The sequence below is a fragment of the Peromyscus leucopus genome, chromosome 19 (genome assembly GCF_004664715.2).
Source record: "Peromyscus leucopus breed LL Stock chromosome 19, UCI_PerLeu_2.1, whole genome shotgun sequence".
NCBI classification, from domain to species: Eukaryota; Metazoa; Chordata; class Mammalia; order Rodentia; family Cricetidae; genus Peromyscus; species Peromyscus leucopus.
In genome coordinates this window covers 62,129,089-62,155,378 of record NC_051079.1, presented here as the reverse complement: position 1 = coordinate 62,155,378, position 26,290 = coordinate 62,129,089, and the positions used below count along the sequence as shown (strand labels likewise).

Sequence of the window (26,290 nt, the reverse complement as noted above, 5' to 3'; positions counted from 1 at the left end):
CCTGTGCTGCCCACTTACAAAGCTCCCAGGGATTTCCTCCTTCACATGCAACAGCAGTCAGTGATGTGATCTGTCACCTTTAACATGTAGGCCACAAAGGCTGTGATGACTCCTCCCAACTTTCTCATTGGATCTGATTGTTGCAGAGGCAAGAACTGTGCTCTCCTTAAAAGAGGATGCCCCTAATCCACGGAGGGCAGGGACCAGGGAGTATTCATGAACACTCAGTACTAAGACCACAGGATGGAAGCCCAGATCCTCATGCACACAGAGGACTCACAGCAAAGCCAAATGTATCCCTGCCTTGGTCCACCAATGATGCTCTCATACAGAGAAGATGAAGGCCCACCGGAAGCATTTTATACCCCAGACTTCCAGGAACCACAAAAAGAATCTACTAAAGAGGAAAAAAATAAAGCAACACATTGTTCAGTTTTAAAGTTGATCTCAAAGCAAACTGTGAATTGGGCTTACAGATAATTATGCCAGGTTTGTTTCTTTTTTCCCCTCAAACCATCTCAAGTTCTACAAATTTGTAGCTAAAAGAGACGCTGGCACATCCCAAGTCTATTCTCATGCACACAAGAGAACTCTATGTCAATGACCACAAACCTGTCAGTTCTGTTATTTCTACCCCAGAGATGGAGAGTGCATAGCTTTCCTTTTTTCCTCTCATTAGACCCTCATTAGTAGTGCAGAGAGGAGCCGAGGTGCCAACTTTTGATGGCCAGTGACTATGAAGGCGTCTCCCATCTCCACAGATGCCATCATCCTGAAAAGCCCTTCTTTCCCATCACCACGCAGCACCCTCTCTAGCTTTCTACTGGGGGTACTTTTCTCATTGTGGACACTCATTTCCACCAGGTTCTCCTGGAAGGCTTTCCCATTCTCTGACAACTCTTTGCACTTGTTTGCATCAAGCTAAATAAGATGTTGCCTCTCAAAAGCCTGATGAGGGCCTTGAACTAGAACACTATTTTCAGTGAGCACAGGCTTTCCCCTTCCCGGGCCCCATCTCCAGGAAGCTTGGCAAGAGTGTGTGTTTCAGCCATGGCCAGGAGTCAGTCATACCACTGGAGCACGCAGCTGCACTTCCCCACCCCTGAGTGCCAGGCAACGGCAACTCCATTTTTCATTATTAGTCACGCCTTGGCAGGACTGAGGAGACAGATGGGGAATGTGGGTGCTCAATTACCTTGGCTACCTGAGCAAACAGACTTGCTTTGCGGTGTTCCTATTCATTTTCAGGAAAGCAACTCAAAAAAAAAAAAAAAAAAAAAAAAAAAAAAAAAAAAAAAAACAACAACACAAATAGCCCTTAAAAAGAACCAGACCCAGCCAGCTCAGAAAGATGACCACTCCCACCAATGAGGCTGGGAAATGCACCAACTAAACTCACTTCGGAATCTGAGGTACTTCTGAACCACTGGGGGGAAAGACCTGCCTCAAGACTCTCAGTGTGGCCTTGGGGACCAAAGTTTGTTTTGTTTCAGCAAGCGCATGGCAGCAGTCAATGGACACCGGAGGAGGTGGCATTCTTCTTGACTAACACGGGAGGCTGTGGGCAAACCCACCAGGCTTGGATTCTACCTCAACCCATCTGATTTAAAGACCTTAGAGCATCGTCTGACCCATGTCACAGGGGTAATGAGTCTTATGTGAAACCGTGAGAACGTCAATGTGTCAATTACTTTTATACATACTTGAGCAACAACCACGTGTCCTGGGGCTAAGTGTGAGGGATATAAGAAACAGTGCCAAACTACAGTCTCACACCTAATTCTCTGCTGTCTGTTCATTCTGCATAGGTAGATAGTTAACTTATGACAAAACAAGTTGCTTCTACAACAAATGAATCTTTTCACGAGAAAGCATTCTTATCCTCGATAATAGCACAGTAGAGGCAAAGGAAAAGACCGTTATGAAACCCGACCCACCAGAGAGAAGCTGTTCTCTGAGCAGTGCATACATCGCATCGTGTTCTTATCCAATCAACAAAAACATCCTTATTGCTCTAGTCCAGTGTTTCACAAACAGTGCTGCACAGAACATTGGTCCCCTGAGATAATCTCTGAAAACAGTTTTGGGTCTAAATATGATTTGTAAACCCAGCAAAACGCAGCCCATTGGTAGAGACTCAGAATCCATAAAGGCCCTAGGAAGCTCTGCTGGGAGGATGCTCCACTTTATGGTTAACTCAGCATCCCCTACACTCATCTGATCATCATTTTGCCTCTTTAACAGAACACCTTGTTTACTCCAGTGGACAAAGACCTCCACAATCCAGCCTGGGCTCACGTCTGTAACTCACAACTCTTTATGGACCACCATGAAGCTAGAATCTGCCTGTTAACTGTGCCCAGACTGTGCCTTTTTTCATAATGACTTTCTCAATACAACATGTGCATGCACACACACACACACACACACACACACACACACACACACACACACACACACACACACACACACACCCCATATTAGAAATCACTTCCTCGTGATGTGTCCTTGTCCCTCAAACTGCAACTCCAATGTCTCAGTAAAGTACAAGGATATGAGTTCGTATCCCCAGCACCTACATAAAAACTTGGAAATGGCAACATTTGCCTGTAATCCCAGCACTGAGCAGGTAGAGCAGAAGGATCATTAGGATCAGACAGACCAAACAATCAGTAATTCAGGTCCGATCAGAGACATCTCAAAAAATAAGGTAAGATTAACTGAGGGAGATACCCACTGTCAACCTCTGGTCTTTGCACACATGTGTGCACATATGTATACACATGCACACAAACACATGCAAGAAAACTGATACTCTACATCTTATTCATTTGCCTACTCTTGACATTTTGTATCAACAGAATTGTAAAATATAAGGCTTTTGGGTCTCTGTTCTTTTAGATGCCACGTTTCCAAGGCTCATAAAAATAGTAGTATGCGCACGAGTTCTTTGTTCCTTTTTATGCCCAAGTAACATTCCATTGTACAAATAGTCTTCATTTTGCTTATCCATTCACTGAGAGATAAACATCTAAGTTGTTTTTAACTGGTACACTTACAAATTTGGGGGTACGTTTTTATTTATTTTGGGGATATATTCAAGAGTTGGATCATGAGGCCATATAAAAACTTTAACTTTTTAAAGAATTGCTCATCTATTTACCACAGTGGCTACACTAAGTCACAATTCCATGAGAAATGTGTAATAACTCCAGCTTCTCCACATCCGGGCTGACTCCTATACATGATTCTGATTCTGGCCTTCAAGAGGAACCTTCCTGTGATCTGGTCACCATGTGTCAGATGTCCCACTTCTGAGGTGACGGTCAAGCTGATCCAGCTGCCCAGCTGCCCTCCTTCTCACTCCCTGCATCAGAGCGATTCTTCAGGACCAGATGAGACCCTGGTTTTCTCGGTGTGTGTCTACAGCATTGTCTCAAAACTCAATTCAGATGACACTGGCAGTGGGTTTTGTTTTGTTTTTCTATGTCTAGTTTCTAGTTATTTCTGTTTCTACTTTCCACAGGTAAGAGGTTCAGGGTCTTCCTGTGTTTTTTTTTCCCCCAACAGTGAGCTCCTCAGGAGTGGAGTAAAGTATGACCTCAGTTGATGCAGAGTCTACCAAAGAATAAGCATTCACAGACACAATGCGAGGAAGGAGCTGAGGCTGGGAAAAATGATGCAGATGGCATTTGGGTCTCATGTCAAGTGAGAAGAGCCCTAGGTACTGAGCTGAGCAGTGGGCAGTCCCTGTCTCTATAGAACTAGTTCTTCCACAGAGTCACAGGTGTGTTATGTCTCACTGTAATAACCACCTCCTTTTTTGTGAATTCACATTTATGTCCAAGTCTAGACTTGGTGACATGGTTGGGACAGTGACCCAATCCTCTCTTCCTGGTGTCCCCTCTTTCTAGTTCAGGCTTTGACAGTCTCCTCTCTCTCAAAGAATCCAGAGCCACATGTCACAGCCAGAAAGAAAACAGTGTCCAATGAAGGAGTCCCCAAGTCTGAGAGTGACTCAGCTAATACAACAGAATGGCTTCCAAGAGCTCCTGTCTGTGGCCGTATGCCCTGGGGTTTATGCTACTGTGTGTTAATGAGCAAATATTCAATTCAAACTTCCATGAAATGATTTGACCTCACCATGGGACCCAGTGGGTATGACTCTCAACTTTAAAACCTCAAAGGAAATTCTTAAGCAAATTCTTTCTTCACTTTAATATCGGAGCCTCTTACTCATCAAGTTCATTACCCTTGGCGAGATGGGCCCACAGCACCAGCACCCTAGACTCCTCCATGCCCACTCCTCCTAATGGGTGTCAACATGGCCAGGCAAGCAACACAACCTACGTGTAGTACGACCATGAGCCCAGTGGTAGGTACAGAGGGAGAAGATGCATACCTCTGGGGCTTAAACCAGAGGCTAATGGTCTTGCAAACCCATCTGATGGGCTCCTTGTGGCTACTGAGAGAGGCTACTCCATGCCTCTCCTAAGTACCTCACTGTTGGGTTGGGGAGAAAACACTGGAAGACTCTAAACTGCTTAACTGCAGAAAGCAGGAATAGAAACCCATGGAGATAAAATATCTTTTGCCTTTGAAGAGAATAAACTTTTTCCAAGTGTGTTTCTAAGTCAATAAGATGCCTTGAAGTCATTTAATACTATGCACCAAGCCTGCTTTCCTACTGCATGCTCGGCCTGTTTACATTAGAACACAGAAGCCAACCTTACTTGTCTTGGATTGCCTATGTAATCAGCTTTTACAAACCCAAGCTAGTGCATAACATAATCTTAAATTATATACTCTTCCATCACCTTAACCCACAATTGTGGGGATGGGGCGGTGTTGTGGTAATCACATTTACTAAAAGCAGCCAACATGTTGAAAACAACCTTAAAACAAAACAAATATCCCTTAAGTGTTGTAAGCAACATGTGGTTATAGGTTGTAATTTGTTAGCAGTTTGAGGTGCTCTTCTGGGTCAGTTGGGATCAGTTAAGTGGCCTCGTCCCTTGTAAGACTCTGCTACATATCTGTAAAGGTCCCTCATTTCTTTCCCATGTCATGTTTTCTGTAAAAAAGGAGCAAAGCCCTTTGTTAGGGAGAAGCATACACACAGAGACGTAGAACAGACACACGTAACACATAGATTACAGACAATCCAGTAACAACAAACTACAGACAGAGAGAAGACAGGAGAGGACAGAGAAGAATTAAGTCTGGGCTTGCTCTTGGTCTAACTAATCCAAGAGGAACTATCTGCCTTCGTTCCTTAATGCAAATTCAATGTGAAATCTTTGCTGACATGCAGCAACTTCTGGAATTCCTAAGTGTGACTGGCCCAGTCGATGACATCCGTAAAAGAACAAGGTGAGAGATTTGTCTCTCTGTGCCTGCTGTTTGAACTCTCTGTCTATTAGACAGTCCAGCACCATGGAACCCCAATCTCCTGTTTCACAACCATAAAAAGAAGACAGGCCTTCATTCCTCACACCAAACAAGTGCATTCTCCTCAAGCACAGGGCCCTGGCCAGTCCCCAGGCTTCTCTCAACTGCAACACACCAAGAATTCCACAATGACCGGCACAGGACTGCGTGCTGGCTCACACATCAGCACCCACTACACTCCCCGTCACACCTGTGAGGAGGTTTGTATCAATAGGCCGGCCAGTATGGGGTGTCTGCATCAGCTCTGGAAGGTGAATTTGGTGCTTGGTGTGCGTTGCCACATTAGATAGGGCAAAGGTGGCAGTCACCATATTTTGGACCCATAATTACAGATCATTGTTTATTAAATTTCTTGGTTATTTATCATTTAGTATGAGTGAGTATAGTTGCTATCTCTAACGAAAGATTTTATATGCTGATCTGTACAAATGATAGAACATTATAAGTTAGTAAGGAACCTCAGAAAACTCCTTCCTCATGGAAGATTTAAGTGAGATAAAATTTATGGGGTGAAAATTCATTGTAGCAGAGACCCCCTTGGAGTAGGATTCTCCCACAAAATCACCTACTCTTCAAAAGTCCATCTCCCCAAAGGGCTTTGTGATGTTGGGGCTCTATGGAGACACTCTAATTGTGGCAGGAAATATCCAATCCACAAGAATCCAGAACTAACTGGGAAATACATTTCCCATGGGCACTGATTAACTGATAAAATATCTTTCTCTTCTTGTGTCTGGGTAGTCTTAGAGCATCAGGAAGTCCATTCTCTGATGACCCAGATCCACACCTATTATTCAGAACTAGGGAGAGAGGAAGGGAAGGAAGGAGAGGGGGAGGAGAGAGAGAGAGAGACACAGAGAGAGAGAGAGAGAGAGAGAGAGAGAGAGAGAGAGAGAGCTGCTCAAGCACCCAAACAGAATTCTACTTTCAGGCTCAAAACTGAAATACAGCTGCTCACACACAATTCTGACTTCCACCCGCAAAGCTTGCTACCTCAACAAGTTGTCAAGGAGTCCTTGTTTCTTCAAGGGTCTTCAGTGAGAGGATGTGGACTGAACTTGACTAAGTGAATGGTGATGCCATGAAACAGTTCTATTACAGCCACAAGGAAGAAAGCCCAGAAGCAGTCAGGGAGAGGGAAATGCAAGGGATTAGTCCACAGCTCAAACCTGAACTAAAGCTAAGCAGGCCCTGTTTCCAGGTGCACATGGGCGAGAGAAAGAATCGAGGGAACAGAAACCCGGGTGGCTTTTCCTTCCAAGAGGCTCCTCAATTCCCAGCCTCACCACCCTTTGAGCTATAATGGTCAAGCAAAGAAGACACTTCTCTTCATGCACCTCTCTCAGGGAACTGCTGAGTTGAGGTTGTCTCTCACCTGGCCATCTGCTTATAGGCTTCTTCTGCCACAGCAAAGATGTGGGGGTCCATGTCACCCATATTTTGGCCACTGTAGGCATAAATGACATCTTGTCCATAGATGGGCAGCTGCTCGTATGGATTGATGGCGACCAGCACAATACCTGTGAACAGACAAGACAGCCCACTAAAGCACCGTTCTCATGTGCTACAGATGAAGAACTGGAGGAGAGGGGACTCCAGCCAATCGACTACAGAAAGAACTGTCTGTGGGCTCCCAGGGTAGGCCCTTGTGGTGAAAAGAATGAACAGGACACAGTCCAGGCCTCAGGCTGTCCCACAGGAAACCCACAGACACACTAACATTCACAAGGACTCCACAGCCGAGTTCATAAAATAGACACAAAGTGTTGCAGGACCAAAGAGAAGAGGAGGGTTAACTTAAAACTCTACCTGAGAATTAAAATCTGGAGACGACATTTCCCCTCATTTATGTATCAGCTTTTAAACAAAAAGATAAACTTGAGGACTACACAATTTACCTGTCATCAGTGACTGTGAACACTGAGTACTTACTTAGTCTCTGTGCGCCTCTGCTATATAGTGGGGACAATATACACACGGACCTGGGACTTCCTCAAGAAAACACAGGCATCAGAGAGAAGGAAGCCCCGAGCTGTGCCCTGCGCGGGAGCCTCTGTGTTCCCTCTCTGTTAGATCACACCTCGAGTCCCCGCCCCCAGCTCTCCCAACATCTGCACTACAGCAGACGGAAATATGTTGACAGAGCAAGGAGCAAATCCTGTTTGGTTTTCAACCTCTTTTGTGGATAGGTGAGGTAAGATGATCACTGAGAATGCACAAAGGAAGAAAAGAAAATTTGATCTTCAAGAAATGATAGAAATATGTCTTTTTCTCTCCCAAGAGACTGCATTCCTTATATCCAAAGATCCACGGACTAAGGTACAAAAATAGACCATTTCCAGACATCTTGGAATGAGGAGGGGCTGCCACGCTGAGAAGTTTCCCTCCTAGTGGTCAAGTGAGAAGGTAGACACATGCATGTCTGCTTTCAACAGGAATTTGAAAAACAAAACAAAACAATAACAACAACAACAACAAAAAAAACCAGCACAAAAGGGACCAGAGCCCTGAGAAATCCCACCGCAGCTAATCACTTGGAGAACACTCTTAGGAACAGCCAGCCGTAAAGGTTCTTCTGTTCTTCAGAGGGTTCAATTGAATCCACATGACACTCAGATGAAATTTGAATCTCCTGTCCTGAGGTCATCTATTTTCCCAAACCACTGTAGATCCCTCCAGAGCAGAGAGGAACACTTCCACGATGACTGCAATTCTGGGTGGCACTGGGTTCTGTTGAGAGCTGACGGGACACTGGATCAGCTGAGCAACCTCCCATCTGGACAGACACCAAGGCCACTCCAGGGGGGATTCCCTGAAACTAGACAACTGATGGTCATTTACCCCTTCTCCTAAAATGAGAAGCTTCACATTGGAATGGTTTTTATTTCCCCCCTGAGTTTCTGTAATTGGCATTTCTTCTAAATTAACATTCTCTACTGACGGGGTTTCTGAAAACCATTCCTTCTTAGCAAAGCAGCTCACCCCTGCCAGCTAAGTAGCCAATCCCGAGGCCAAGTGGAATATGAAAGTGTAAAAGCCCCTGGTCACCTGAGCTGTCACTGCAGTCACAATGAGGCCACCATCTTCGGGACAACACCTCAGACATCCCACACACAGTCTGGTTCCCTACCAGGCCCTGTTTTCCACAAACAACCGCTGAAAGGTTCTGTTCTCAACATACTACTAAACAAGACTCAAGGGTGGCGGGGGCGGGAGAGGGCAGAGAATATATCAAAATTTGGGCTACACACACAGACATTTCAAGAACATTAATTTCAGGACTTTATGTTTTAAGCATTTGTTATTGATTTTGCACATTATCTGAACAAAGTCTTCAAGCACCACATTGTTACCTTGGCAGTGAGACACCAGTGAGGAAGGCAGCCCTTTCAAACAGTAGGGGCAAACAAAACTCACACGGTACACATGCTTCCATGAGGAGGGCATGCTTCAGAGTCAGGGTACCATGACGGACTTGCTCTTCTACAACCAACTACAAGCAAGAGCCTAAGCCAGCTTCCCTAGCACCTGTGGGTGGCCACTTCTCTGGCAGAGCTATTACTAACATCAGGCAACCCACTAACCATAAACCTCAGTGGGTCTCATACGGAAGGGTCATGTGCATGAGAACAGAGTCTTGGTTCTTAATGTTTGAGTTTCACAAGTGCTGGTTAAAAGATGACACCACCACCACCCCAGCAGGTGCCACTTACCACAGTAAGTATAGATGTGGTTGGACTCCAGGAAACGGACCTTTAAGTTATGCAGAACTGCAGGCTCATGGAGATGGCTGAGTGCAGTGAGGTCATTTTCTCCGACTAAGATGTCTGGATTCCGTAAGAACGGCAACTGGTTATTTTGGACATCGATTGGGTATTCCCGAATCTAGTGACAAGAAGACAACAGACACATAAGAGCAAAGTTATGAAGCATTTCACTTATATACGGTGTCCCAGCTCTTTGGCTAGGATCACTATCCTAGCCAAATCCTAAGACACAGAGGTAAATAATGTTCTAACGAAGACAAGGTGGACGCAATACCTATGGTTCCCACGAGACACCAGGCGCTGTGGAACTTTGATTACATAATCCCAGCATGGCAAACACAGAAGACTGGCAGGAGAACTGAGGATGCTCAACCGGATTTAAGGGTATTCGGCTGCTTAATAAAGAGGACCCTGGACTTTACATTCCAGTTAACACGGGGGGCTCTTTCTTCCTGACTAGCAGACATTCTTAGACTGGCCTCATCTACTGCAGGTATTCTTTACTAGGTGTCTCTATTTGCTTTCTGTTAATTTTTTCCATACAATATATTTTGATCATGGTTTTGCCCTCCCAACTGCCCCCAGAACCTTCCCACCTCCTTACCCATCCAACTTCATGATTCTCTCTCTCTCTCTCTCTCTCTCTCTCTCTCTCTCTCTCTCTCTCTCTCTCTCTCTGTCTCTCTCTCTCTCTGTCTGTCTGTCTCTCTCTCTCTCTCTCTCTCTCTCTCTCTCTCTCTCTCTCAAAAACAAAACAAAACACTCAAAACAAATTAACAAAAAACCATTAAGTAGGAGCATGGAAGACAGTGGTGCTGAGGGGGATTTGAACTGTCAGGGACTGACTCAAGAGGATTCAGAGAAGAATATAAGTTGTCTGGGGATCTTTCTTGTGATATTTTGGCAAAGTGAATGATCTTTGCCCTTTTCCGACAAGTCTGGCTAAGGCTAAAGTGAAGAGATTTGGATTAATTCCATTGGCAGAGGAAATCTCAAAACAGCCTAGTGTAGACTCTGTTGTGTGGTTACTAGTGCTCTTGCTTATAAAGATTTATAATGAAAAGGAGCAAGCTGAGCAAGGAAAAATAAAAAAAAAAAAGTGTACTATTTGAGGAGAAAAGGAGCACCAGGAAGTGAAATGAAACTAAGTCCTGTGTTTAAGGAGATACACATTTTGAAAAATGGAATAAAGAAAGTGGTGTTCTCAGGGCAAGTTCCCACCCAGCTAAACTTCCAACTTGTGAAAAGGAATTAAAGAAAAGCTTAGAGCCTGGTGCAGTGGTGCATGCCTTCAATAACAGCATGAGGAAGGCAGAGACTGGCGGATCTCTGAGTTTGAGGCCAGCCTAGTCTACAAGCAAGTTCCAGAACAGCCAAGTTTAGGCAGTGAAGGTAACCATCAAAACCAGAAAACTGGTGAAGATATAATTGAAAATCTTTGAGTTCAAGGTCAGCCTGGTCTACTGATCCAGTTTCAGGAAAGCCAAGTTTAGGCAGTGAAAGAAACCATTGAAAACAGAAAGCTGGTGAAGATGTAATTGAACAAGAGGGCCATGTTCCAACCCCAGAAAGCAGCAGAACTTGGCAGCTTGTCACATGGTTCTGGCTTTAGAGTCAAGGATAGAAGAAAGTTTTTATGGACTCTTCCTCCATGACTAAGGAAAGCCAGAGGCCAGACTTGTGTCAGGGGTCTCCCTGTATGAAGGCCCTGAGAGGTCACTGTGTGAAGCTGTGGGGGAAAAGCCTGGATTGCCTTGGAGACCCCAAGATGTTAGTGATGCCAGAGTTGTAGGATACCTTCAGAGAAGAGCTGCTAACAGGGAGTGGAACCAGCCCAAGAGAAAGAAGTGTGTTGCAGTCAACAAAGCTGAAATGAATTAGAGTTGAAGAGTGCTCTGACATCAAACATGAAAATGCAGAGTTTGGAGTTTGCCCAACTGGTTTTCAGTCTTGTTTCGGTCCAGTATTTCCTCACTATGCTTCCTTCCCTTTGTTTTGGAATGCTAATGTACATCTTGTGCCCATTTATGTTGAAAGTATGTGATCTGCTCTTTGATTTTGATTTTATAGGGGATTACAGTTAAGCAGTTGCACAAACCTCAGAAGAGACTTTTACCTTTAGACTTTTAAGTAAGTTTGAGACTGTTATAGACTATGGGAACTTTTGAAGTTGGACTGAATGCATTTTTGCCTTATGATACGACTATAAGCCTTTGGGGGTCAGTGAGTAGAATGTCGTGCTTTGAAAGAAAATGTCCCCCCAAAGGAATAGCACTATTAGGAGGTGTGACTTTGTTGGAGTAGATGTGGCCTTGTTGGAAGAAGTGTACTACTGTGGGTGTGGGCTTTGAGGTCTCCTATGCTCAAGCTACTCCCAGTGAGACAGACCACTTCCTGTTGCCTGCAAGTCAAGATGTAGAAATCTCAGCTCCTTCTCCAGCACCATGTCTGCCTGCAGGCCACCATGTCACACCACAATGATAATGGACCAAACCTCTGAAAATGTAAGGCACTCCAATTAATTTTTTTTTCCTTTATAAGAGTTGCTGTGGCCATGTGTCTCTTCAAAGCAATAGAAACCCTAACTAGAACAATTGATAAATAAACTAGATAGAAGTTTAGGGGGGAAATTAAGCCACAGTTCTCTTCAGCTAACACAAATTTTAACCAGAACCAAGAGAAAAATAAAGCCAAAAGGGAGGAAAATGAGCAAATATTTTAAGTTTCAGGGAGAAGACCTTCAGAAGGACACAAACGCCAGAAACATGTAGGAAAACACACGTAAGTTTCACTGTCAACTTTTCAACTGTCGCAAAGCACACCATTTGCCAAGACAAACTGAGTCGGGGGCCTGTTTCTACATGGTCTACGTGTTTCACATGACAAAGGTCTAGAAGAGACCACACCAACAGAAAGGTAGGTACAAGAAACAAACGCAAAATTAGCAACAAATAGATGACATGTGAAAACTACTGAGTGTGTCATGTTCTGTTGGATCTTTTGTTCTTTTCTATTTTGCGACGGGGTCTTTACATTGCCCTGGCTGTCCTGGAACTCAATATATAGATCAGGCTGGCCTTAAACTCAGAGATCTACTGGCCTCTGCTTCCCAGTGCTGGGATTAAAAGTGTGCACTCTGATGCCTGGCCTCTTGGATCCTCCCTTATTTACATATGTATCAATGCCCCTGTGTGTCTGAAACCTCTGAAGCAAACCTTCTCCACACAGTAAACTGCTCAACAGTGGTCATGGAGATGTCACAGACAACAGTTTCAAAAGGTGAGAACAAGGAAACAGGGAGTGTGGAAGGCTAACTTTCAGCTCATGAAATACATTTTCTGAACAAAATGCCTAGGATCTTCAGCTTCTGAAGAGAAAGGGCTTCATTGGGCTAAGGATTTTGGAAGGTTCTGTCATGACCTCATGGCTCCATTCCTTTCTGGCCTACAGCAATGCAAATCTTTATGGCAGAGAATGAACGCTAGAGGAGAGTTGATCAGCCTGCTGCAGCCAGGATACAGAGAGGAAGGAGAAGGGGACCAGGATGCCAATGCTTCTTCAAGGGCATGTCCCCAGCATCCCTTGTAACAGGTCTTCCTAAAGTTTATACCACTTCCTAAAAGGAACAGTCAGGCCTTCAACACAGGCGCCTTCATGGTATACTGGCCTTTGTCACCTGCTGAGTTAGTGGTATTGTGTCACCTGCTGAGTTAGTGGTATTGTATATAGTGACTGTGCCAAATCTCCCTCCTAGAGCACTCACGCCATCCTGCCCCTTCGATTTTCAAACTGAAAAACTTTAAATTTGCCCCATGTCTTCACATCCCAGGGAAGAAACATGGGCTTTCCATCATTTCCAAGACAATCCTTCTCTCAGAAGACCTTGCCAGGCAGGAAGAGACAATCACATATGAAATTTTGGAAGGGCATATCCACAGATAAGCTAGTGGTATTGGTTACAGAAAATTGATAAGGAATGAAATGCCTAGCACAGCACAAGGGAGGTCGGAGTTGCCAACTCAGCGCTCCAGGCCACAGATCCCTCCGCTTGCAGGTGTCCAGGGGGAACAAGGGAAGGGAGACTTAAGAATAGATTTCTTTTAGCCACTGACAACAGAAACTTGAATTTAGCATTGCTACCAGAGTCCAACATTCTCGGCTAATTCTGGCTTCAGAGGGCCTCACCAAGTATTTGCAGCCCTATAACACGACATATGAGGAATGATGTGCCATACTGAACAAGCCGCATTGCCCCTCAATGCGTTCCTACAGAGGTGAGGCCACACCATGCATAAAGCAGAGATGCCATCTCCTTGTACTGGCAGTGGGTAGGGGTTGAACAGGCCTTCGGACATCTTTCTTCTTTGGATAGCAACTGAACATCTGGATAATGGGATAACATTCTTTCACCACATCTGGATAACAATGGAACATCCTTTCATCCCAGCCCACTTGGTTCAGCTTAGATGAGTCACTGTGCAGGGAGAGCAGGTAGCTCTCTGCCAGTCCCCTGTCTCCACTGCATCCTCCCCCTCACTAACATGCACACAGGAAGTACTAAGGCTCCTAGGCACTCTGTACAAACTTAGTTGAAACCCAGCAAAGTGAAACCACAGAAACAGGGAGTTTTCAGCCAGTAGAGGGCAGGAGCAGAGCAGTTTGCAAGGGAGGTGGGGAAGAGGAGAGAGCCCTTGACCTGCAGGAGCTCTGCTCTGGTCAAAGCATAGAGAGGCCGTGCTCATCAACCCAAGGCTAGCATCCACGAAATGCCCAGCACCATCTAAAAGCAAAGAACCAGGCCAAGTATGAGCACACAAGCACATTCTGCTCATACTGACTCTAGAGAGGAAAAAAAGACAGATGACACCATCCTTTTCTCCAGAGAAGTCACCATCTTCTTTCTCCCTGGCTGCCAAACAGAGCATCTTCCATTCTGCTAAGTGACCTAAGCCAGAGGAACAAGCACCCATACCGCAAGGTTGTACTTGTATGAAGTACCTAGTGCAGCCAGGGTCAAAGGCAGAGGGTGGCAAAGTGGCAGGCTGAGACGGGAAAGGTGTTCAACGGAGGTAGTTCCAGTTTTGCCGTATGGAAAAAGAGCATGGTAACCATGGCAATAGTGCAAATGCCACTGAACTGTTCACTTAAAAATGGACCACATGGTTACATTTATATTCCACAGTTTACTAGAAGAAATAACTGAGCAAGAGTGGGAGGGGGCATCTTAGATGGACAGTAAGAAGCCTGAATACCTTATCAGAGGAGGCCGTTGGCAGTAAAGCATGTGGTCCTGCTATGAGCCTGGGTTTGGAATGCAGCTTTTCTAGCAGAAAATCGGACCTACCTTCTTTGCTCTTTGCTTCTGCACTAAAACCAATACCATTTTACCTTGGAGGCTAGAAAGTCTACCAGCGTGGTCTCACAGGATGGCTTCAGCTTCAGAGGAAATGCTTTCTAAGCATCCAGCATCCAGCCATGCCATGCCTGTGCCCCCACCTCCAGTATATAGTGCTCCATCACTCTCGGGGCCAGCTTCATGTCAGCCATAACCCATGGGCGACAGGGAGAGACTCGCATGCTCAGAGCCTATGCTGATCTCCAGCCCCAGGCTTTCTTCCAGTTCTGCAGTGACCAGTCCCATAGCCGGAGAGGAAGAGAAGGGCCGTGGGCAGCTGCCAGGATCTGCCATGCAGGGCCAAAGCTGTGTGCAGCCAGGGACACAAGCATCTGCTGTTTTAGCAACATGACAGCTCATTCCTCACTGCCTCATCGAGCTTTTAAAAACACCCACCCACTTGAAAAGACCAACTGAAGTGAAATCTGTTGGAGTACGTAGAAGACACTCCATTCGAGTGGGTGGGTTGATTTCATTCTGTGTCGGGTGTGGGGTGGGAAGTTATTCCACATGGTAAACAAGATTCCATCTGCTGGCGGTTTTGTTTCTTCCCCCAGAACCAAGAGATGACCAGCACAGGCTGTCAGCTCGAGGGTAAAGGACACACTGACCACCTCAAAGTCACCTGCCCCAGTGTCCTACTCAAAGTGACACACTCGAATTCATACAGAGCGGATTGGTGGCTGGAGAACATGCAATCAACAGGTTGCTCAGCCAGCCGTTGGGAGTGGGAAACGGAACAAAATGCTTTGAAGAATGAACAACAGCAGGACAGTTAATAATTCACACAATGCAGACATTCCAGGCACTGGGGCTCCACACAAGGCTTCTGTCCACTCTGTGCCTGCTCTGCAGCCCATCTATGTATCCGTCTCAAAGCCTGTTCTCCATGTCACCCCACCACTTCGTCTAAAACCAGCCTCCCTGTGCACACCCTGGATAAAATGGCTGCCTGTCACCTCATAGGCCACCTGGGTCCTGGGTTCACTGGTTTACCTTCCTTCCCTGGTCCACATACAACACTGGGGTCTCGGGCATTGGGCACACATAGCTCCTGCATGAACACTACCCACTGTTGGCCCCAGGTACCCTGAGCCCAGGCTCCCACCACCTGTCCTGTTCCTGGGGATTGTTTCCTCCTCTGAGGCTTCAACACAACAAACCTGTTCCCTTCACTCCAACATAAAGACTCCTGTCTGAGCTCCCAATGGAACTTCAGTTGCTAACCTGAGTGGGCACTTATTTCTTATTTGGCATCCATGAAGCCGACTCATGGGTTGGCACTTTTCACATACACTGTCATCAACAGTGACAAAACAAGGATTTGCAGCTCAGAAGCTCCGATGGGCAGACAAATCTAACCACAATATACCATCAGACCCAATCAGGGCGGATGTTGGGTCCCCACCGTGAGAACCAGTGCTTACTGTGTCATCTTCCAGTCTCAGCTGCAGGCTCTTGTCCCCCTCTTTGTAGTCCTGGGTTAGTTCAGCCGAGCGCCACACTTCATCTGGGTCAGGGATCCAGACCCTCGTGTACTGAAAGACGAGAAGGAAGGAGACTTAGATACAAAGCAAAGCATCCAACCCTCAAAGCACGTGTCAGCATCGATGAAGTTTGTCGGAAAAACATTTGACAGCACCATCCACATACCACACTTCCCTTTAAAGACACAAGATGATTCAGTATTATAAATGATAAATATTTCATAGGGTTAATTTAAAATGGCACCCTCTCAATCTTAAGAAAACATGACAGTGACATTAAAATTCTGCTGGGGAGAGAGAGCTCAGCACAGGCTTAGTTCTAATGATGAGGGTTTTATACCACCCTTTTAAAAGGAGACACAGACCAGCAGTCAAAGGATGAGACATGTTATAATTAACAAAATAATACCGGCCAAACGCAGGGAAGCACAGTAAAGCTGCACAGTTTGGGTTACGCTGTTCTGATAGTCCACATTCAGTGGAAGTGGCCAGCAAGTCAAAGGCACCCTTAAACACTGTTAATGGTATGAATCCAAAATGTCTCCTCATGCTGTAAATGATTTGGGGCCCTGGTCCTGCTAATCCAGGAGGCCCTGGCCCTTTAGGAGGTTGGGCCTAGCTGAAAGTATGACACTAGTGGACTAGTTGGGGGCAGGGGGTTGTAAAGGTTATACCTGCCTCCATCCCCCGCCCTGATCCAGCCACTGTCTTCTCGCTCTGTGGCCCACCATGATGTAAACAGCCTCCACTACACATTCCTGCTGCTATGATCTCAACTGCTCTGCCATGCCTCCGCTGCCATGACGACCAGCTCTCTAAAACTGTGAGCCAGGACAAATCTTTCCTTACTGAAGTTGCTTCTGTTGGCCTCTGCCACAGGCACGCAAAATCAACTAATGTGGGCCCCGTGAGTAATCGCCCATGAACAACAGTTACTTGTATATTTAAGCCACAGACAGTACAAATTTCTCAGCCTCTCCAGCACTGCCCTGAAAATAAACTCATTCAACCTGGCCTAGTCCCGGCAGGGGAGGATATAACCATTCTTGTCAAGGGGTGATACGGGAGTGACCTTCAGTGATTGTTGACCAGATGCTCAGTCCTGGTTACATGTTAGATAACGTAGAGAGCTTTGCAACCATCAAGTCTGGGTTAACTCAGACCAAGTCAGCCAGGCAGTTTCCAAGGGGGGACCAAGCATTTGGCACACAGACCTACTGCCATTGCTCACGATTGCACACTTCTCATAGATGCCAAACTGCTGGGTTGTTGCTCAGGAAGGAGATTTCTCCGGGGTTTGTTTTAGAAGCCATCCCTGTGTGCACCTGCATATACATACACTACACTGTTATGTCACATTATATTCTTAACAAACCTAAATGGCCCTTTTGACCAAAGGGTGAACCCTGTGCCTGGGTCAGCATAACTCATGCATCAACTCACAGCCAAGAAGCTGCTGTGCACCGTAACCAGCCAGCTTTCTTTGGGTCCTGCTTCCATGTTTTTTTTAAGCCCATTTTTTTTCTCTCCTAGCATACACGGTCCCTTTTATAAAACTAAGATCCTGACTGCTGCTCCATTTGTCTCTAATTCACCCGAGCCAAGTCCTATGGCGACAGGATCAGAACATGAACGAGAAGAAAACAGATGTCAGTCCACCCTTGACATCAACCCAAGTCATTTCTTTTTAAAGTTAACAAAGAAACAGATGCGTAGGATCGTAGTCTCTGTGCCTCGAGGCCGACCTTACCGAGTATTGATGGGAGAGTCTTACAGGACAGGACAGTGCAGTACAGTACAGAACAGCCCTGCATGGGACCAGGTGTAGGAAATAGAGCCCGTCCCCTCCTCCACCGCCCAAATTCCTCCTTCCCTCCGGTGTTCTCACTTGGCTTCGCCACCGTCCTCTAAGCCCACCATCCACCCAGCTGCAGTAACCAACAAGGTGCTGCCCCTGAGCTTTCCGTCGGCGGCCTTTCTTCAGCCACACTGCAGCTCCCTCTGGCTGCTACGTCCCTCCTGGCCGTCCACCCCAAACTTCTACTCAAAACAGAGCCTCTCTAAGGGCAGGGCCCAACAAAGGTTGCCCATAATAGAATGAGAAATAACCGAGGAGCATGGAGGCAGCCTAGGAGAAACTGAGTGGAGGTGAAAAGCCACAGGGCCTGGTCTCAGCTCAGCCAGTGACTCCTGAGGCCTTCGGCCCACTGCCCATGTGCAGAGAACTCACTACCTCTGTTCCCTCCCTCCTCTGGGTGGGTTTGTCTTTCTACCCATGTCGCTTTCTCCTTGCTGAACAGGCTGGAAGTACCCAGTGAGCAGAAAGTCACCCTCTGTATTCCGTAAGCACCAGGGCACTGGGAGGACCCTTGTGGTTCTCTATTTGGCTCCTTTCTCCTCCATGTGAGGACTTGAGCATCACTGTCAGCCAGAACCATGCTAGAAATGCAGAAGCTCAGCCACCATCAAAACCTGCAGCGCCATACACTGACATCTGTCCTGACCACATGCTCTCACACACCCTTGCTCCGACAAAAGCATCAGTAAACTGCAGCTAGGAGCCGCATCTGGCACTGTGCCTGTCTGTGTACGACCCATGAGTTTAAAAATGCCTTTAAACTCTAAGATGAGAGGATCAAAAGACTACTATTCAAAGAACATGGAACATTTCATGAAAGGTTAATTGTGGTGTCTACAGCTAATGTTATTTTGGGACACAGACATGCCTGCTCATTTACATATTATCTCTGACTGCTTTCACACTTCAATTATTGAGCTGTCACGAATCCTATGGCCCAATGCCTAGAATATGTAATACATGACTTTGACAGGAAGGAGTGTCAACTCTGTTCTGTACTTGCTGCTTTCTTGGGCCGGACTGTCCATTCCCCGCATGTACATGTGGACAGATTCCCCGATTCCAACACCTGTTCACTGAATGCAATCATCACCTGTTCATTGGATGCTATCATCATCTTCTCGTTGAGAAGGCTATCAACCTGTGAGCTGCCATAGTGGGCCTGTCTCTGATTAACTTCCTTTCTGGCTTCAGTCATTTCTTTCAAGTGAGTTCATCTCATTATTGCAAGATCTTCTAGATACATTACTTTGCTTCCTTAGCATCCAGCACATCCAGTGGATGGTCTCAGTGATTAAGAGATGGAATGTGTCTTACAAGGGAGCCTGGTTTTACCTAAAACATATTGCCCTGAGCACTACACGATCAAGTACAGACATGGAAACCAATTGCCCAAGCTTCAGGAACCTATCTAGTAGGGCAGGCGATGCCCATCGAAATATAGTTGAAGGAGTGATGGGACAACCCCTAAGAGGGGTGTGGTTAACAGCTGCTGGGTCCATGCAGAAGACGGCAAGGGAGGGCAGGGAAGGCAATGCTGGCTGCGGAAGAAGAACAGGGCAGCTGCATTCTAATGTGGCTTGAGGACGGCATTGCATATTCAGATCCGATGAGGCAAACTTCAGAGGCAAATCCAGTAAACACTTGGCACCTAACCTGTGCCAGCTCTGTGCCACACGCTGCCATAAATCTCTTCAGTGTCCCTCCAGTAACAACCTGTGCGATGTTTCTCCTCTATTCCAAATGCAGGGTGGCTGCATCTGCAGGCTGGCTTCCCTGGGCCTCCTGCCCCTAACGTTTACCCTCTATGGGCCACTCCCCTTGAAGTCCTACACATCACTGAACAGGGTCCTTCACCCAGCGTCGTACTCAGCTCGCCCAAGCGGCAATGTACAGCATGTTCGAGGGCGATTGACCGATTCTCCAACTCTGCATTCTAGCTTTGTAAGCCCCCACCCCACTGCACTTGCCCACGTGACTTAAGATAAGCATGGCCTCTGAAATATGCACAAAGTATTATCAGCACAAAGTCAACAATGAGAAAGCAGATCCCCAAACTGAAAAGGGAGAGACAAGTGTCCCAGTAACTAGCGAGGGCTTGAGAAGGGAGGACAGCCAGGTGTGACGGGGCTTTGGAGAGGAAAAGGATTTGAAGGAGACATGTCCTCTCAGAGTGATACAAATGCTACATATCTAGACAGAGCCGAGTGTGCTAAATATGACTTCAAGCGGTTCCTTTTATATTCTACTCATTTCCTTTCAGTTAAAACAATGTGAGTATAAAACCTGGAGGCATTGCAGAAGCCAGGTAAGTAAAAAGAGACCATGGGTAGGGGGAGAGCAACAGAGGGGAGTTGCAGGCTACACGTGATTTGAAGAGGGAAAGGAGCAACATGGAGAGATAAATACAGTAAGAATGTATGCCAAAGTTATAAGGAAGCATACTGTTATCTCCCTGCCTAAAATTACATATCATATAAATATACATACATATATAAAATTACATATGTATGATGTATAATTTTAGGTAGGGAGATCACACACACACACACATATATATACACACATACACATATACAAACATACATATACATACACACACACAGTTTAATTAATGAAATCTTCCCATATGGGCTGACAACGCTACCTCTAAGGGCCATTGACTAACATGAGAATCCCCCCTTTTGAGTTGTTGGTTAGGGTTTTCCATGAGACTCTCAAAATATTATGGGCTATTGCCTTTGGCTGCCCCCAGAGATGGAGGGTGAGTCCTTATTGCTGAAGACATCATGCACTTCAGATATAAGACCCAGAGAGAGGAGCGGAGTTGGAATTGACCTAAAAGCCACCTCCCGGAGGACCAGCTTTCATGGTACCAGAAAGAGCCTTGCCATCTTCCAAGGGAAAGAGAAATGGTCTTCCCCAGAGAAGAGGCCCACAACTGCTTATCTAATACCAAGTGATCAGCTGGGAGATTATATACACGCAGGTAACATCATAGACTGAGCAGGTTGTATTTGTGTATTAAGGAATATATACATGTCAATAACTAAAGAGACCTTGAATTTGAGAGGGAGTTGGGTGTATGCATGGGAAGGGTTAGAGGGAGAAAAGGGAAGGGGGGAAATGATGTAATTATGATTTTAAAAATTATAAAAAACAAGCAAACAAACGGCAACCCTCCCCCAAAGTCCAACACACTGTTGTACTACAGAGGGTCCAAAACCATGGTGTAGGCAAACCTTCTCTTGCCACGTGTTCTGACTACTAACCTGTAGGAAAGCCACAACAATACATATTTTCAAGAAACATACCTTCTTTTATGTGTGTGTGTGTGTGTGTGTGTGTGTATGTGTACCTGCCTGAATTTATGTGTAACAGATGTGTGCAGATGCCTGTACAGGACAGAAGAGAGCATCGGCTCCCCGGAAATGGAGTTAAGAGGTGGTTGTGAGCCACCACGTAGATGCTGGGGATCACATTTCAGTCCTGCACAAAAGCAGTAAATCCTCTTAAGCACGGATCCATTTTGTGGGCTGGACAGAAAGAGTTCTGAATTGAGTGTGTGTGTGGGGGGGGGGAGGAACTGGGGCACTGAACTCAGCGCCTGGCATGTTAGGCGAGTGCTTTACCACTGAGCCACCCCTAGCCTTCTGAGTTGCCTTTTGTTTTTCACACCTTGGAGAGAACTCCTCTCGGGTCTAACCTCTAGCAGCATCACTGTATGCAAGACAGCAGACTATCGGAGGGTGAGTTCAATCTGCATCCTAATTACGGGGTTACAGAATCTGTCACTACCGTATTTTAGCAATGCTTAGCTCCTTTATGAAAAGCAAATGAAGTATTATATCACCAAGTAAGAGGTGATTTGGGGAAGAGCCTGTATATGAACTCGGGATGCTGATACCAAATGTTAAAGGTCAGCACTGAGTTGTGCTCTGGGCCTCTGCTCCTTTCCTGTCCCCAGTGGCCGCTCAACATGCAGCTGCCCGTGACAACAGTGCTCTGTGCTCCAGCCGCACATTACAACCACGTGGGGAGCTTACTCCCCAGCCAGGCAACACCCTAGACGAGCTACACCAACCTCTGGGGGTGGGAATCAGGCAGCTGGGAGGCTTCCCAGATAAATCCAATGCATAAGCAACTTGAGAACCGGCACCCTTTGTGGTTTGCCTAAGGAACCACTTTGGGGGGCACAGAGATCCTCATATGGACAGAGGCATCCTTTTGCCAGCATTCTCAACCAAAAAGCTGCAAGCAAAGGCAAACACTGTGTCTGCAAGAGCACACCATTTGTCTCCATCCACACATCTTTACATAGTATAGCCCTGTGGTAGGTGCCTGGGCTCTATAGCACAATAACCAAGATGGTCTTGAGTGGGCTGTTGCATAGGTCTCAGCATCTTCCTCCTCAGATGATAGGATGTAGACTATATCACCCTCAAGTTACCAAGAGTTAAGTGGATATCAGAGAATGATGGGCTGATACTATGTACACTGTGTTGCATGGAAAGCAGGATCCCAGTAGGATTCTAGATAGCTATACCAATTGGGAAAATTAACCTGGCACTTCAATTATTTTAGTGACTTTAGGTTGCTGTACTTAAGTAGCTAAACCTTGCCTTAAGTTCAATAACAGGATCTAGTCTTTTTCACTCAAAACAAACAAACAAACAAACAAACAAAAAAACAAAACAAAACTGAGAGAAGTGCTTCTTGGTGCTGGCTGATGGAGAATATCTATAGATCTTTAAAACACAAGGGTACTAACAGCCATGTCCCGCATTTGAATAATTAAACCTCCAGGGGGTAGATCCAGAGCAGCACATTAGAACAAAACAAAACCAACCCCCAAACTAACTTTCCAAATGATGAATGGACCCACATAATTACAATCACTACTTCAGTGAGCCTCGGCAAAGAAGAAACGCACAGTAGGAGAACACCAGCCTTTGAAAGATTCTCTTCCTGGCATTATTAATGCTACCTCCATAACCAAATGCTAAGGACACTCACATCAAGTCAGTTTAGTCCCAAACCAAGTCAAGGAGAGCGGCGTTAGAAACAGAAGAATCCGGATGGTCAGACATGAACGACAATCTGTCCAGGCTTCTGAGAGCTGGATGTGTAGGGGTTTCACAGAGCCAGAGCCAAGACCCCAGACTCGGTCTCTAAGTCCTCCGCTCTCTGACCCCCTCTAGAGAAATACTGATCTTCTTGGGGAGGGGTCCAAATCCTGCTGGGTAGGTATTTTATATGAATAAAGTGCCACGTATGACAGTGTCACACATGATAACACGTGTGAAGGCAAAAAGGTAAGGCCCTGGGGAGTTTCTGTGTTATACACCAGGCACACTGACAATTCAGGTGCAATGCAGCCCTGGTCTAAAGCAAAACATTCTGGATTGTGCTCTCTAAGAAGCACCAGACAGGGGGTAAATGGCCTAGCGTGGTGGCTGACAGCATTCTCGGCCTGTCCACTCCTATCTGAGTTTGGGGGCCAAGCGCAGAAAGATCACCTGATTCTGATGTGTTTGGTGCTGTAACTAAATATCACCAGAGTCACTTAACCCAGGCTCGGGTTAAGGACCGTGTAACAGAATGGAACACACACACACACACACACACACACACACACAGAGTCAACAAATAACTGGCTTGGAGCATGCCTTAGATCTCTATTTCTGTGATCAAACACAATGATCAAAAGCAGTTCCTTTCTCACTGCTTTGATAAAATACTTGATAGATGAAACTTAAAGGTTATTTGGCTCATGGTTTGGGTGCATGGCCTCTCATGCTGGGGAAGGCGAGGGAGCAGGGGCGTGAGACAGCTGGTCACATCGCATCCACAGTCGGAGGAATATTGGTGCTAGTTCCCATGGAATGATGCCACCCACATTCGGGATGGATCTTCGTCCAGTAAGCCTTTCTGGAGACACCCTCACAGACAGTCAGAGGTGTGTTTCTATCATCAAATTAAAAATGAGGATTAACCATTCCACACACCTGCCAAAAATCACAGGTGTGACTTTCCAAATCCGAGCAGGAGGGAGAGGTGAGACCTCAGATCCTCTGGATAACTGAACGTGAGCCCCTTAGAATGGAGACCTTTAAGCTCTGCACTTAGGAGAGCTTAGGCGAACACCCTTGACTATCAGCCTGCTGGGCCTAAGTATGACCACTGTGATGTTTCCTGATAGACATAACAAGAAAGGAGAATAAAGAGAGGGGGAAAATCCATAGAAATGAAGCCAGTGGTTTTATTTCAGCATCACCAAATTGGCACCCTCCCAAATGAGGTACCTCCCAAATGACCTGGTACCTGGCAGTAGTGGTCACATGATTTAGGAAATATGAAAACAGCTAGCCTGACCTTGCTTATGGAAAGTCAGTCACATTCCATTGTCTCCCAAAATTCTTAGTTTCAGCAAGAAAAATTAGGCCCTTTACCCCAGCTGAGTGGAATCTCACCCGTTCATCCCACATTTACTGGTATCTCAAGATAGTGTCTATGGGCCCAGACACCAGCTGCACAAGTGATGAGCCTCCGAATTATGAAGGCTGAAGTAAAAAAGCTCTTCCCCCTGATGGGTGACTGGCCATCATCCTCCTTTAACAAGGAAGTAAAGAAAAAGAACCCTGAAGGGAAAGTTATTTGCCCCAGTTCCCATCAACAGGTGAGAGTCTGTTCCTCCCCAATGCAACTTCCTTGTGTGTAAAGCAGGAAATACCTGCTCCATCAGGGATGTTGCTAGGACTCCCCATGTACATAAAACATTAGGCACAGTATCTGGCACACAGTGACTATTTGGTAGCTATGGTTGCTGTGCAGGCACTCTAAGCCTGGATCTGGTAACACGTGGACGCTCCCTTGAGAAAAGTGACTCACAACCCCAAGTCCCATCAGAACTGTGTTTCCACAGGGTGTCATGGGAATGTACAAGTTTTTTTGCTTCCAGTTTATTTCCACATTGTTTAACTCCTCTGACCAGCAGGAAGCCAAACCTCTTAGTTTCTCTGTTTATTCAACCCCTAGAAAAGCTTAATCCATATTTTATATCTGTATCTGGAGTTTAAAAAGAATTGAGCCTCTATGTAGCTGAAGACAAAATTTACTTCTCCATAGGCACACTAAATAGAATGTATACTGTGTCCTCAAGTGACAATTTGCTGGATAGGAAGTGCTTAGCGTACAGGGAGAGGGGCTGTCATCGTATGGAGCTGCCTTATGCTGGATCTACCCACTAGGGGTGGGGTTGCAGGAACACTAAGGCTGAGAGAGATAGCTATGGAGAAATGCGTTGGTGTTGAAGCATCCAAGACTTCCCACATTCTATTTGCTCAGCAGATGTATTTGCTAGGTGTCCCCTGCATGACCATTCCCAATGAACTTGGATATAAATTCCTGTGTTTAAAGTGAGCACTGGAGAAATTGTTTAGACAGAGAATGGAGTGACCTAAATAGAAATATCATTGAAATTCTTCTGTTTGAAAGGGCTGGGTCAAACCTGATTGCTACAAGAAGTGATGAGTGTGGTAGTTTGAAGAATGTATCCCCCCCCTCAGTTTATATATTTGAAGATTTAGTCACCAGGGAATGGCACTATTTGAGAAGGATTAGCAGGTGTGGCCTTGTTGAGTATGTGTGTCACTGGGGTGGGCTTCAAGGTTACAAAAGTCGATACCCAGCCCAGCATCTCTCTATGCTGGCAAATCAGGATGTGGCTCTCGGCTATTGCTCCAAGGCCATGCTCAGTGCCACGCTTCCTGCCCTGATGATGGACTAAGCCTCAACCTGTAAGCAAGCTCCAATTAAATCCTTTCTTTTATAAGAGTTGCTTTGGTCACAGTGTCTCTTCACAGCATAGGACAGTAAGTAAGACAGTGAGCAAATGAATAATAGAAACTTCATATGCAGCACCCAGGAGGCAGAGGTAGGTGCATCTCTGTGAGGTTGAGATCAGCCTGAACTACAGAGTAAGTTCCAGTACATCCATGGTTATACAGAGAAACCCTGCCTCAAAACACCAAAATAGAAAGAAAGAAAGAAAGAAAGAAAGAAAGAAAGAAAGAAAGAAAGAAAGAAAGAAAGGAAGGAAGGAAGAAGGAAAAAAACCTAATGTGCATGTAGGTATATTTTAGACATATATACACATGCACATACACCACCAATGGAAAACAGTTTATTTCTAAACCTATAATAAAATTACTAGCAATTGGGGCTGGAGAAAGGGCTCTGTAAAGTATCTGCAGGCCAAGCATGATGAGCTGAAGTCACATCCCTAGCCCACCAAAAAAGGCAAGTTTGAGTGGAGCAGCTTCCATGCTTT

At 45.8% G+C, this 26,290-nt stretch overlaps 1 protein-coding gene across 1 annotated transcript in view; it reads right to left on the bottom strand.

Moving 5' to 3' along the window:
• Window positions 1-26,290, bottom strand: part of Myo5b (myosin VB) — a 303,407-nt gene that overhangs the window by 166,374 nt on the left and 110,743 nt on the right. The window contains exons 2-4 of the mRNA XM_037196923.1: window positions 16,041-16,151; window positions 9,165-9,336; window positions 6,827-6,971 (exon numbers count right to left, since the gene is read on the bottom strand). Of these exons, the coding sequence (XP_037052818.1) occupies window positions 6,827-6,971; window positions 9,165-9,336; window positions 16,041-16,151 (428 nt within the window). The remainder of the gene's footprint in view (window positions 1-6,826; window positions 6,972-9,164; window positions 9,337-16,040; window positions 16,152-26,290) is intronic.